Here is a 13647-nt window from a genome sequence, read left to right as displayed (position 1 = left end):
AGGGTGGCCCCACGGGCCAGATCTAACCACCCTGCAGGCCACATCGGGCCTGTGGGCCTTGAGTTTGATACCCCTGATGGACAGTATCCTCATTTTGATATCATTGTGACTTATTATGGATACTTATACTAAAGAAGTTTCTCCCTGATCAGTTTTAGATGAGATATATACTTACTTGTGAATCAAGAGCGTGTTACTTTTAGTTTTACAGAAGAAAGAAAAAAAAAGAGTTGAGATATTATAAATATAGGATTTAAAGAACCTTTCAGAGGACTGTGAGTTATTGTGTTTAGTACTAAAGTACTAATCCTGGTACTAAAGATGAACTAGTTCCAGCTTTCCCTGGTCTATTACAGGTTGTCCTCAACTTATAACCACAATTGACCCCCAAATGATTGTTGCTAAGTGAAACCGTTCTTAAATGAGTTTTGCCCCATGTTATGACCTTTCTTGCACAGTTGTTAGATGAATCATTGCAGTTATTAAGATAGTATCGATAACACAGGGGTTAAGTGAATCTGGCTTCCCCATTGACTTTGCTTGTCAGATGGTTGGAAAAAGTGGGATTACATGACCCCAGAACAATGCAGCTCTCCTAAATCTGTGTCAGTTTAGTTTACTTTATTGTCATTGCACCTCGTACAACGAAATCAAACACCATCTTCAGTGCATATCATGACCATGACCATGAAAATAAACACAAACACACACCCTTTACCCTCCACACATTGAACCGAAGACCCCCGACACCGCACCAATACCGCACTATTCAGAAGAATTCAACAGAGCTACTGCCCTGAGATAGAAGCTGTTTTTCAGCCTATTTGTCCTTGTTTTTATTATTCTGAACCGTCTGCCAGATGGTAATAGTTCAAAAAAAGGGTTCCCAGGATGAGATGGATCTTTGAGAATGTTTTGAACTTTCTTAAGGCAGCGGGAGCTATAAAGCTCTTCCAAAGAGGGGAGAGGGCAGCCAATGATCTTCTGGGCAATGACGTTAACCCTCTGGAGTGCTTTCCTATCTGCCACTGTGCAATTGGCAAACCATTCAGAGGTGCAGTATGTTAAAACGCTCTCTATGGTGCAACGGTAGAAGGTCACCAGCAGTTTCTCATTCAGTTGTTGTTTTCTGAGAAGCCTCAGGTAGTATAATCTCTGCTGGGCCCTTTTGACCAGGGCTGCAATGTGGGCACCCCAGGTCAGGTCCTCTTTTAGGGTAACACCCAGAAACTTAAAAACTGGCCACTTGCTCCACTCGGTTTCCATTGATAAGCAAGGGCTGGATGTCTGATCTGTTCCAGCCAGTGGTGCTATTCTCCCATTTTGGCCTGTTCTGGCGTACCGGTAGCACTGAAGATCAGCCGAGACTGAACCAGCTCTTTCTGAGGAGCTGCTGTTTGGCCCGCCCGTCTGCCAGGGCTCCCATACTGACCATACTTTATTCCCTGCTTTTGAAGTGCAGCTGTTTCGTGTGGCACAGCAGATAGCCCCGCGTCAGCTGCTGAAGCTACAGGGATTGCAGGAGGTGAGTAGGAAAGCTGTTGCGCATGCACAAAGTACGACTTTGGCATGCATGTGCAAAGCGCACCCACCAAGCCACGCCCACCAAACCACTGGTAAACATCTTTGAAACCCACCACTGGTTCCAGCCAATCTCTCAGATTTTGGGAGTCTCTTGAACATCCCTCATTAATAGAAGGATATCATTAATATCCTTATAGAACTGGGGTGGAAAGAAAATCATTTATTCAATACCAGGCAGCCTAATTATCTCAGAAGATTAGATTAAATCAATTTACTACTCAGCATTTTTATAGATTCTTTTCATTTATCATCTCTCTTCCTATTGAAAGTACAGTCCTTTGAAGAAGTGGCTGTATAAAATGATAATTGTGAGGGGAGAAAATGAATAAATCCATTGTGTATTGTGTAGTTGTGCCTCAAATCTCAAGATTACCAGTTGATACATTTCTACTGCAAGAAAGGGGAATTGAACAGTCACACGTTGTGCTCTGGGAAAATCTGGGAAAATGTGTACGTGTTAAGGAGGCTCTAACTTTCTGATGTCCCATATTAGGTAATGAATTGTATACTGAAATTTAATAGGTAGATTGTAAACCAAGCCATCCTACAGGATGGGGCGGTAGGTTAGGGTATAAAATAGAATGCAAACTTTGCTCTGGGTTCCTCCCATCTGCCAGGGCAGGAACCCGTTTCTGCAGAAATGCTACAATAAAGCTCTTTTCCTTGGATTAATATCGAATCTTTGGTGGTTCTTTTAAGCCACAATCTCACAATAATAAGCAAACAAATACATTGAAGCAAGCTATTTTGAGATTATTTTCCAGGTATTAATATTGTCAGTATATTATCACACCATAATATCCTTGATAGTTTTCTGAAAGGGTTTCTTATCTGTGTACTGTATATTAACAGACGTATCCTTTTTAGCTTTTTAGAATGGCTAAGGTCAGCCCAAATGTTCACATATTATTCACTTTATTGTGCCCTATTTAATTTTTGTAGGCTGCCCACAGACATGTTATTTGGGTTGGGCAGCTATATAAATGCAGTGCATAAATAAATCCTGCTGTTTGGCTACAAGCTTGCAAATAAGTCACTTGAATTCAGAAAATAAATAATGCATTTTAATATAGTGAGATTGTAGAAGGAATAACATTTCCTGGCAGAGTGTCAGTTTTAATCCCTTGCATTCCAGTTGTTCTCCCCCCCCCCTTTATAATAAGATGAGGCAGCAAGTAAAAAGCATTTTCTTATCCTTTTTAAATAAGTGCATCTGTAAGTTGAATTAACATCAACTTATATTGCATTTCAGAATGGCTCACATCCATTTCCTGTCCTGAATAAATATTCACAGGAGATGATGTCCAGACAGAAAGTATTCTTAATAGCACTCAATATAACTCCATAATATCAGAATAGCCATCATCCAGCCATTTCATATCTGAACAGCTCATTCATAAACATTTGTAAAAGCTTTTTTAAAGATAGGTCTGGAGGCCAATTATTCTTAGGCCAAAGATTCGATCTGAATGCAAAGTTATAATACATGCAATTCTCGAGAAAGCTTCCGGAAATTTACAGGAGAAAATTAAGGTTTTACTACAAGAACAGATATCTACTGAAGGTGAAACAGTATGGAAGGGAATTTTATTCTAGCCCTCTGAATATTCCAGATCTGACTGCATGTGCCTTTAATAATTTTAATCTAGCTCTAATAAAACAATTAACTTTCAGGAAAAAAATGAAATCAATTTCTTGCTTATTCTATGGTACAGTAATGGTTCTACAAGATTCCTAAAATATGCGGGTCTGTACATTTTGCCAGAATGTTGTATTGAACCTTTATCCAATTTTAACCTCTTCAGATGTTGTAGTTCAACAAATTAGGAGACGGTCTAATCAGGGAAGATTACAGCATAGCCAAAATTTGCCTTTTAAACACTCCCCCCCTCAAATGTCAATAAATATATCAAGCATCAACCCATGATACATCATTCCTGGCTTGAAAATGGTTTGATCTGCACAAGGTGAAAAATATAATTGTTGGCTCTCAAATAAACCTTAGAAAAATGTCATAGCTGTTTATAGAAAATTCTTTTCCTCTAAATACAGGCAAGATTTTAACAAGATATGACCCCATATGGACTTGACTTCTAATCTGTTGGACTACAGTTTATCTAGAGAAAGGGTCTTCAAACTTGGCAAGTTTAAGACTTGTGGATTTTAACTCCCAGAATTCCTGAGCTAACATTACTGGAGGAGGGATTCTGGGAGTTGAAGTCCACAAGTCTTAAAGTTGTAAAGTTTGAAGATCCCTGGTCTAGAATACATAGATCCCCTGAAGGAGGCAGGACATAATGACTTTGGCTGTTAAAAAGAAAACCCAGAGTCCTTAAGGATATAAGAACAGGTTGTGAGACTGAAAGAAGTTCTAGAAGAAGGCACTGACAGACTATTTCTGTGCTGTTGTTCAGAGACATGGAGATGGACAACATGTGTACAGTATTGGAATCCCTCATTCATCTCAACCTTTCATTCTAATAAAAATATGTTTCTTATACATGCTTAGCTCCACATATATCAAAATTATGGCAGTTGTAAAAAGACCAAACATTGCTGCATTAAAATCTACAGGCAGCCCAACCTTCTACTAAGAATGAGATGCACGGTAGTGTGTATAGAAAATTAAGGTTCATCTATTGAGATCTGTATTCAAATGCTGACTTATCTGGGTACTCACTGGATGATCATGGGCCACATAATTCTTGTAAGGGATAATAAATGGCAATAAAAGTTTAACAGATAATACAGACGGAACATCCTAATTAATTGAGTGAACTCAGTCTCAGATAAAGAGGATAGGAAATAGCTGCTCTAAGGATGTACATTCTTAAGTCTTTTCCTAATGAGAAGCCCTTGAACCTGGAAGGAGCTGCTCTTGATTGGATCATGGTGTACCATGAAGTAAATCGACCATTACACTGCCATGACCTTCTGCTGCAATGCAGAGCCTCCTCCATCCACAGGCAACCAAGATTCTTCTAAAAAGTGGCACTTAAATTTTGATAACTTGTTCTTCCAGGTGATTATCACCTCACTCTCTGCTATTCTTTAAATCAGAGGTCTCCAAACTTGGCAATTTTAAGACTTGTGGACTTCAACTCCCAGAATTTTGGGAGTTGAAGTCCACAAGTCTTAAAGTTGCCAAGTTTGGGGACCCCTGCTTTAAATGAATATCAGATATGTGACTTTTTCCAGGTGTTTGAAGCTCAGATCTGGATCACTTTTGTGACTTTTTCAACATCTGATGTTAATTTTATACAAATCTGCTAAAGAAGGTGGGGATAATAGTTTTAGCATGATATATAATTAATTATTGATTTATTTATTGGCTTTATATCATGACTTTCTCTCAGAATAACTATTACATTTCACACACACACACACACACACACACACACACACACGTTTATTAACAACACACTTCTTCAGAACAGGAACCATTCAAGAGGGAGAAAACCTGGCCTTATTCACTGCTCTGAAATCATTACCTTCTAATTTAGGTAACTTATGGATTTTATTCTGCCTTTGTTTTTCTGACAAGCTCCCTAAATGCTTCACCTAGAATATTTTATGGTCTCTCTATAAAGAGAGGAAGGAAACTGCCTGTGGGGTTACAAATAGCAGCAGGAAGGGCATTATTTTTATTTATTTATTTATTTGATTTGCCAATTGTTTACAAGATAATAAGTATAAGTGTATACATAGTTGTGAATACATGAAATGGGTACATATAAGAAAAATAAAAGAATAAGAGAAACAATAGGACAGGGACGGTAGGCACGATGGTGCGCTTATGCACGCCCCCTACAGACCTCTTAGGAAAGGGGTGAGGTCAATAGTTTACTGCACCTCAAAAAGAATTATGTTGCTAATGACTCTTTAGACGGCTAAGCTCTCCAGAAATAACCCCTCTTTTGAAAAGCAGCCTTAGCCACTGAAGTCAGCATCCCACAGAAGTCTCGCTGAAAAAAGATGCAAGCGTCTGCTAGAAAGGGCAAGATGCCAATCTGCAAGGCAAGGAGCCAAAGATATCGGAAACCAGCTGGAGTAGAGACAGGGAGAAGGAGGACAGAATAACAAAGGAGGGATGGAATCTGCCAAGCATCCCGGAGAAGGAGAGAAGGATGGGGAAACCTGCACCAAGATCTGCTGCTAAGGAAAAGCTTAGAATTTACTTATGCATGAATGAGGCCTGCTTGGCCATCTTTTTCTGTTCTGCAAGAACCTTTTTTGAGGTCTTCTGGATGCACCACAGATTTGAATAAACACAGCAAGATGTTCAGGCAAGATATTCCTTCCTTTCTTCAGCTCCTTCCAAAGCAAAAACAGTACAAAGAGCCATACTTGCTCCCTGGCTTCCTTTGTGCTCTTCTTATAAATTGGGGTCAGATGTGCCAGACTGAGACTTCCCTCTTTCTCTCTCATCTCTGTATCTCTTACCTCTATCCATCCATAGTTAACTGAACAACCAGGCATATAATTCAGCGTTTTATTCAGCGCACTGAATAAAAGGGGGCTACTATTTACAAAGACAAAGGCATTATCCAGCTCATAACAAACTAAATACAATTAGTCTAAAAATCTTGGCTAGCTTGGGTGCTGATTGTCCTGGAATTTCATCCCTGAGGGCGCATACTTGTGGGTGAGGCACAGGGCTACCCAATCTGGGCTGCAAAAAGAGCTTCTGGCCAACCAAGGAAGGATAGTCAGGATTTTTGCAGTCCAAAGTAGCAGCTGCTCTTTCCACCCCAGCCCCCTCACCCACTAATACAGAGATGGGAGGGAAGTCTTTTTTTTGTTTGTTTGTTTTTTTCCTGGCAGTGCAGGAAAGAAGAGCAGGTCCAAGAAAAAAGAGTTTGAGAGAAGACGAGGTTGGATTCACTGGGTCCAATTCACAACTGCCCTGCTGCCCCTGAGGAAGAGCCGAAGCAGCTGGTGAGGGGTGTCCCATTTGTGGGCAGCCCAGCAGAGGTGAAGGCCGGAGGGTGGTGGTGGTGGGATCCCAGCCTCTGAGGTTTTGCTGTGGATGGGACCGAGCTTAGCCCATTTCACCAGAGGAAGAGCAGAGAGAAAGGAACCTCCGGGCATTCTTGCTTTGCAAAAGTCAGGATTCTGGGAAAAGGAATCCAATCATCCCTAGCAGGTTGCTGTATTTAATCAAATCTGCAACGCAGGCTCAGGAGTACAGAGCAATTCCCCCCCCACCCCATCTTTCCTCCCTTCATCAAGGGGCAGCGACCTAGAGGATGCGGCCAATGCCCGTTGCTCGCCCTTCTTCCTTTGGCATCCGTCCCCATCGACGGGAGATCGAGACCGTTTGCGTTGCGCCACTTCGCTGGTCTGGGGGGGGCTGGCTCCATGGGAGGGTGGGGGGGCAGCAAGGGGAAAAGGGGCATCCGAGGACGTGGGGTTCCAAGTCTCCCCCTCCCCCAATGAATTCCTCCCCCAAGAAGAAGAGAGAGCCAGCTCTGCTATGGGCCTCCTTGGCCCCCTCGCCGACCCTTACCAAGTACCAGATTCCCAGGATGATGGTCCCAGTGCGGACGTGACAGCACAAGCAGCAGCTGTTGGAGTAGAACCGAGTCCAAGGCGAACCCAGCAGCTTCATCGCGTCTTTCCGAACTGCTTCCCGGGCCCTGTCGGAGCGACTCCCAAGCGCCAGGTTGCTTCCTAAGGACGCCGGAGGGAGAGAGAGAGAGAGAGTGAAGAGCCGCTCGGAGCCCGGAGGAAATCGGCGAGGATGCAACCAGCAGCGCCTTCTATCAAGCTGGCGAGGCGGGGGGGGAGGTGGGGAACCCTCTGTTCCATGACGTCATCGGGCTTCCAGCCTGCCCCAAAGAGGAGGGGCGGAGCTTTGGATCCCCAAGGCTGGCTCAGCCGAAAGGCCGGCAAGCGCTCCCCCCAAGGCCGGAAGGATGCATGGGCCGCGGGGGTCAGGCGGCGCCAGGGGGACATCTAGGGCAGGGGCGGAGCTCTCCAGAAAGGCTGCGAGTCTCTCGGCCTGGCAAGCAGGGAATGAATGGTGCGGTTTCTAAGGCGGCTATTCTCCAAAGCGCCAGAGGGCAGGGCAAGAAACAATGGTGGGAAACTGATCAAAGAGAGAAGCAACCTGGAATTCAGCAGAAACCTCCTAACAGGGAGGACAATTAACCAGGGGAACAGAAATCCTGCCTCCAGAAATCCTGGGCGCTCCATCACTGGAGGTTTTCAAGAAGAGACGGGACGGTCACTTGTCTGAGATTGTATAAGTTCTCCTGCTTGAGCAGGGGGTTGGTCTAGACCAGAGGTCTCCTAACTTGGTAACTTTAAGACTTGTGGGAGTTGAAGTGCTTTAGAAAATAGTTTGACCCCTTCCTCCCTGTGGCAGCCCCTCAAATATTGGAAGACCGCTATCATGTTTCCCCTGGTCCTTCTCTTCACTAGACTAGCCAAGCCCAGTTCCTGCAACTGTTCGTTGTATGTTTTAGCCTCCAGTCCCCTAATCATCCCGGTTGCTCTTCTCTGTACTTTTTCTAGAGTCTCAACATCTTTTTTGTAATGTGGTGAACAAAACTGGATGCAGTACTCTAGGTGTGGTCTTACTAAGGCTTTAAAGAGTGGTATTAGTACCTCCCTTGATCTTGATCCCTCTGTTATTGCAATTTAGGATTGCATTAGCTTTTTTGGCTGCTGCTGCACACTGCTGGCTCATAATTAGCTGGTTGTCCACTAAGACTCCAAGATCCCTCCCACAGTTACTCCTCTAGACCACAGTTACTCCTACTAGACCTCTGGTCTAGTCGATCTCCTAGGTCCCTTCCAGATTCTATTCTATTCTTTCTATTTCTATTCCAGTTTTTTAACATCAGGATAAGCCTCCATCATCTGTACAAGTTTAGTGACAGTTCGAAGTTACAGCAACACCGAAAAAAGTGATGACTATTTTTCACACATATGACTGTGGCAGCATCCACAGTCACATGATCAAAATTCAGATGCTTGACAACTGGTTCATATTCATGGTGGTTGCAGGGTCCCTGGGTCATGTGATCACCTTCTGCGACCTTCTGACAAGCAAAGTCAATGGGGAAGCCAGAATCACTTAACAACCAGGTTACTGACTTAACAATTGCAGTGATTTACTTAATGGTGGGAAAAGTCATAAAATGGGGCAAAACTCATGTAACGAATGTCTCACTTAATAACTGAAATTTTGGGCTCAACTGTGGTCATAAGTCAAGGACTACCTTTACTTCGCTAATCCTTATTCCTAGGATTCATCTCTTTTTTTTTCCAACCCCACAATTAAAATCAACTTCATGGTGTTGGGTTGTCAGAAGACAAAATAACTACAGATTAGTGGGTCATGTTTTAGCCCAGTGTTTTGTGTGAATTCTTCCACCTGTCTGCTTAAAGGTTGGGCTATTATTCATTATTGTAAACAGAAGTCTGCCCTTGTTGAAATGTGCTAGATTTATTCCTTTTTGTTGTACATGTAGCTTCCTTGGCAAAGAACAGATTCAAAGATTCAGTGCACGATTACGTAAGTGAGTCATGGCTATTCTTGAATAGAGCCCAGATTAGCCCCCTCTCTGCTTGTTCTGGATGTAGAAACGATTGGACTCTTGCTTCATTTTCAAAGAGGCTCTCTCTTTCCCAACAAGACAGGAAGGACCCCCCCTGAGTATTTTGATCTCTGAACAGAGGCTGGGAAAAATTATTGATTGTATCTTAATCTCAAAGTCTGGAATTTCCAAGAACCTGAGGGGAAGTCCAGTTGAATGGGACACAACAGGGGGCTTTGCTTAGGAAAGTGGCCATTTCTGTAAAAACAGGTAAACTATCTAGACAAGAATTTGTGCTGAGATTTTTATTTCTACTTGCTATCTTGTCTTGCATGAAATTCTGTCTTTGGACACATTGTAGAATTGCTTATTTAAACTTCAGTCTTTATTTTATTATCTTGAAGGGAAATGATCAATTTGCTTAGTTAAAGTACTAAACCATATTTTGTGTGGCATCCAATTTAATTATTGGAGCAATTGCCCCCATCCTTTTTTCTTTCCAAGTTCCCAAAGATGTTCCATTGTATGAATACATCAAAATACTGGCAATATAAGTTCAGACGTAATACTTAGCTTTTCCCAATCTAGTTTCATCCAGATGGGTTTATATTGTACATCTCCCATCATCTTTTATGAAGAACTGTATAGCTAATCCTCGGCTTACCATCATTTGTTTAGAGGCTCTTTCAGAGTTACAATGGCACTGAAAAAAAGTGACTTATGACCGGTCCTCTCACAATGGTTGCAGCATCCTCTCAGTCACCTGATCAAAATTCAGGCACTTGGCAACTGGCATATTTTTGATGGTTGCAGTCTTCCGGGGTCATGTGATCACCACTTGCAACTTTCCCAGCTGGTTTCCAACAAGCAAAGTCAGTGGAGGAAGCCTAATTCATTTAATGACCACACGATTGACTTTAACAACTGTAAAGATTTGCCTAACCATCGTGGCAAAAAGGTTATAAAATCAGGCATGATTCACTTAACAGCTGCCTTGCCAAAACTTTGATCCCAATTGTGGTCATAAGTTTGACACTACATAAGTTTGTAGTCTATACTCCGATAGCCAACTAGTTGGGGAATAAAACTGCACTGAACCATACTAGAGGGATAGGATCAAGATCACGTGAAGTGTTAATACCACTTAATAATGCCTTGGTAAGGCCACACTTGGAATACTGCATCCAGTTTTGGTTGCCATGATGTAAAAAAGATGTTCAGACTCTAGAAAGAGTGCAGAGAAGAGCAACAAAGGCGATTAGGGGACTGGAGGCTAAAACATACTATATAAAGAACAGCTGCTGGAATTGGGTATGTCTGATGAAAAAGAAGGACTAGGGGTACCAATGTTCCAATATCTCAGGGGCTGCCACAAAGAAGACGGGGAACCAAAGGACCAGAAGGCAGAACAAGAAGCAATGGGTGGAAACTAATCAAGGAGAAAAGCAACCTAGAACTAAGAAGATCATACTAGATCAGCTGCTCTAATCTGAAATGTAATACCCAAATGCATATTAACACATCTTGATTTAGGGGAAAACAATAGTATTTTCCATGTGAAATGAAGGAAATAAATATTAAGTTGCTCTTTGAGAGGGCTGTAAAGCACTATAAAGAGGTATATAAGTCTAAGTGCTATTGCTATTAAGTGCATTATTAAAGCTATAATGTCCTTATTGTTGAATATTAACCTCAAAGTATGTTCAGTTAAACAGTACATGATACTAGCTGCAGGCTTTTTAGAAAACAGGAACATCCACCCTAGGCAAGGCCACAGGCAATAACACAGGCAAATAAGATAGGAACATCCACCCAAAGCAAAGCTACCAGTAAACTAGATAAGATATCCAGTGCCTAGAAAGAAACTGTCAAGTTGATCCTTTACCTTATAGTATGACTTAAAGATAATAAGGGGAGTGGGGAGGGCTTCTTAGGCGTGGCGTGCATTGTGTAGAGCAGAGGTCGCCAACTGGTGGTCCGCGAGAAAATTTTGGTAGTCCGCAGCGCACCCGTGTCTGCAACAAGGGTGATACCGGCAGTGGATGGACTGATGTGCGTGGGGAGGGAGGGTAGCGTGCAGGTGAACTGGGTGTTCCCTCGCCTGTGAGGGGGCGGGGGAAAAAGAACCTCTGAACCGGTGTTGCCTCCTGTGTCCCCCTCTGGCAGCCGCCAAGCCTCCTCCTTCTCGCTGGGTGTGTGAGCGCTTCTGGCGAGGAGGAAGCACAGTGGGAGAAGGCTTGGCGGCTGCCAGAGGGGCGGTGAGCACTTTGTGGCTCCTGAGGGGAGGGGTCGAGCCTTCCCCTCGCAACATCTTCACTTGACGGCATCAGTGGCGGCCGCTCGGCTTCCTCAATGAGCGGAGGCAGGACACGTCACCAGTTCAGAGGTCTCTTCCCCCCCACTCGCAGGCCAGGGAACACCCAGGAAGGGGTCCGATGCCGCGATCTCCTGCGTGCATCAGTCCATCTGCCTCCAGTATTACCCCTGTTGCCCCACCTCCCCACCAGCCATGTGGTCTTCAGCACATGGCTCGTCAGCCTCTGGACATCAGATTCCCACCACCCAGCACCAGTTCAGAGGTTCCTTTCCCCCCACCCCCACCCCCAGGGACAGAGAGAAGGGGGGAGGGAAAGAGAGAGAGGAGAGATCCCGGTGGTTTGTTTTCTGTGCGAAACGGGTCCAAATGACTCTGAGTATTTAAGGTTGCAGAAACAGGCAGCCAAGCTAAGTGCCTGAAGGACCCCATCCCGCCAGTGGGAATCCAGGCGTTTCAGTGAGCGGCGCGCTGGATTCGTATTAGTGGTCTGTGGAATTTAAAATTAAGAGTTTGGTGGTCCTGGAGGTTCAAAAGGTTGGCGACCACTGGTGTAAAGTGTATAAAATGTATTGCTTGACTAATGGATCTTGCTCTTCTTGTACCCAATCCACTCAGCAAGGAACTTGAAGGCTGCCTTTGCAAACACTTATTTTTAATAAACCTTTGAATTGTGAATCAGACTTGTCTCCATATTGTGAGGATTAAATAATTTGTGTCACTCATCTCACAGAAACAATCAACTCCACAAATGTAACTATTTCTGTCAGGTGTCCATGATATGAAATAATTTAGCTTTATTCCCATCCATGATTTTGTTTTTATATGAAGCAAGCTCATTGAGAGCCTTGTATAGCAAACATCAAATAATCTTAGTGATCTTTCTGAGCAATATCTCATACATTCATGCAAAGACAATTAATTGGTAGTCAGCTAAAACATGTCAGATAAAAAAATGACATAGTAGTATTTCCTTATAATATTCACAATAGTACAGAATATAAGCCATTATTTCAGTTATGATGGAGCCCCACAGACTACGTCTACTATTTTCCTTGAGAAACGCTCAATGAAATGCATTAAAACATGCTAATGACACTATTCTACAATAATTAGCACTTGGAACTGATTTAAGCACGTATCTGGTCTTTTCTGCTAAATCTCTGCATCTGAACAGATTCTATCCTGCTTTAATCAGATTGATTATGTGTATCAAATATTCTTTATTTGAGCTCCATTTTAGCATGGTATTAAGTCACTATGCTTATAGCATCTAAAAAGCTATATTGGGGCCATTTTTTTCTCTAATGTCTCCCAAAATTTATTTATTTATTGCAGTTATTTATATGTTGACACTCTCATGGCTCTGGATGGTTTATGGCACAAATAAGTATACAATATAAAACTGCAAACAGTGAATTTTAACAACAGCTGAGATCACTAGTATCCTGCAAAGTGTACATGAAATAATTTTTGACAGCTTTGTTGGAAGACCAACGAAGGGGGTTGGGTGGGTCACGAGTACTTTTGGGAACAAAATAATCCTAAATTTCAGGGCTATGATAGAGAATTCTAACTGTGGGTGTGGAAGAATCATTTTGAAGGTGACAGCCCCTAAAACAACTTGATATTATGCTGTATTTATAGGTAATAACCAGCGTTTTGAACTGGGCTCAGACATGTATACATAACTAGTGCAAGTACTGAAGCATAAATTATACTGTGCAATAGGATAATAGGTCTCATCTCTGCAGTTTGTATAAATTGTGGCATCTGAGTCATCTTCGTAAACAGTCCCAGGTAGTGTGTGTTGCAGTACTGTAATTGTAAAATAATGAAGACATGAGTCATTGTTGCCAGGACAACTGTCCAGAAAGATTTATAACTGATCTAAAGCTAAAAACGGGAAAAAGCTCTCTTCGCTATGATCTCCTCCTCTTCCTCTAGCAAGAAGGCATAGAATCTTAAGCCAATAGGAATGACATTATTTGTAAATACTCACACAAACCTGTCACAACTGTCTGAAGATATTGAAATGTATTTGATTGTCTGAAGATATATTCTTCCACCCTTCCTTCCCTAACAGGATCCAAGTAATTCTGAACAGGGTACCTGGATGGAAACTGACAGATGCAATAAGAGCAAATTCACATTGCTTTTATTGCCAGTCTAAGTCTGAACTTGGGCTTGGTTACACTCATT

General features: G+C 42.6%; 1 protein-coding gene across 1 annotated transcript in view; it reads right to left on the bottom strand.

Moving 5' to 3' along the window:
- The window catches only part of LAPTM4B (lysosomal protein transmembrane 4 beta), a 47682-nt gene extending 40254 nt beyond the window's left edge, over nt 1-7428 (bottom strand). The window contains exon 1 of the mRNA XM_026690583.2: nt 7094-7428. Within this exon, the coding sequence (XP_026546368.1) occupies nt 7094-7195 (102 nt within the window). The 5' untranslated portion in view covers nt 7196-7428. The remainder of the gene's footprint in view (nt 1-7093) is intronic.
- Between the last annotated feature and the right edge of the window lie 6219 nt (nt 7429-13647).

The sequence above is a fragment of the Notechis scutatus genome, chromosome 3 (genome assembly GCF_049901735.1).
Source record: "Notechis scutatus isolate UNSWTSFEM ecotype Mainland chromosome 3, rNotScu1.2, whole genome shotgun sequence".
NCBI lineage: Eukaryota > Metazoa > Chordata > Lepidosauria > Squamata > Elapidae > Notechis > Notechis scutatus.
The sequence above is the reverse complement of the archived record's forward strand: the minus strand, read 5'-3'. Positions and strand labels throughout refer to the sequence as shown.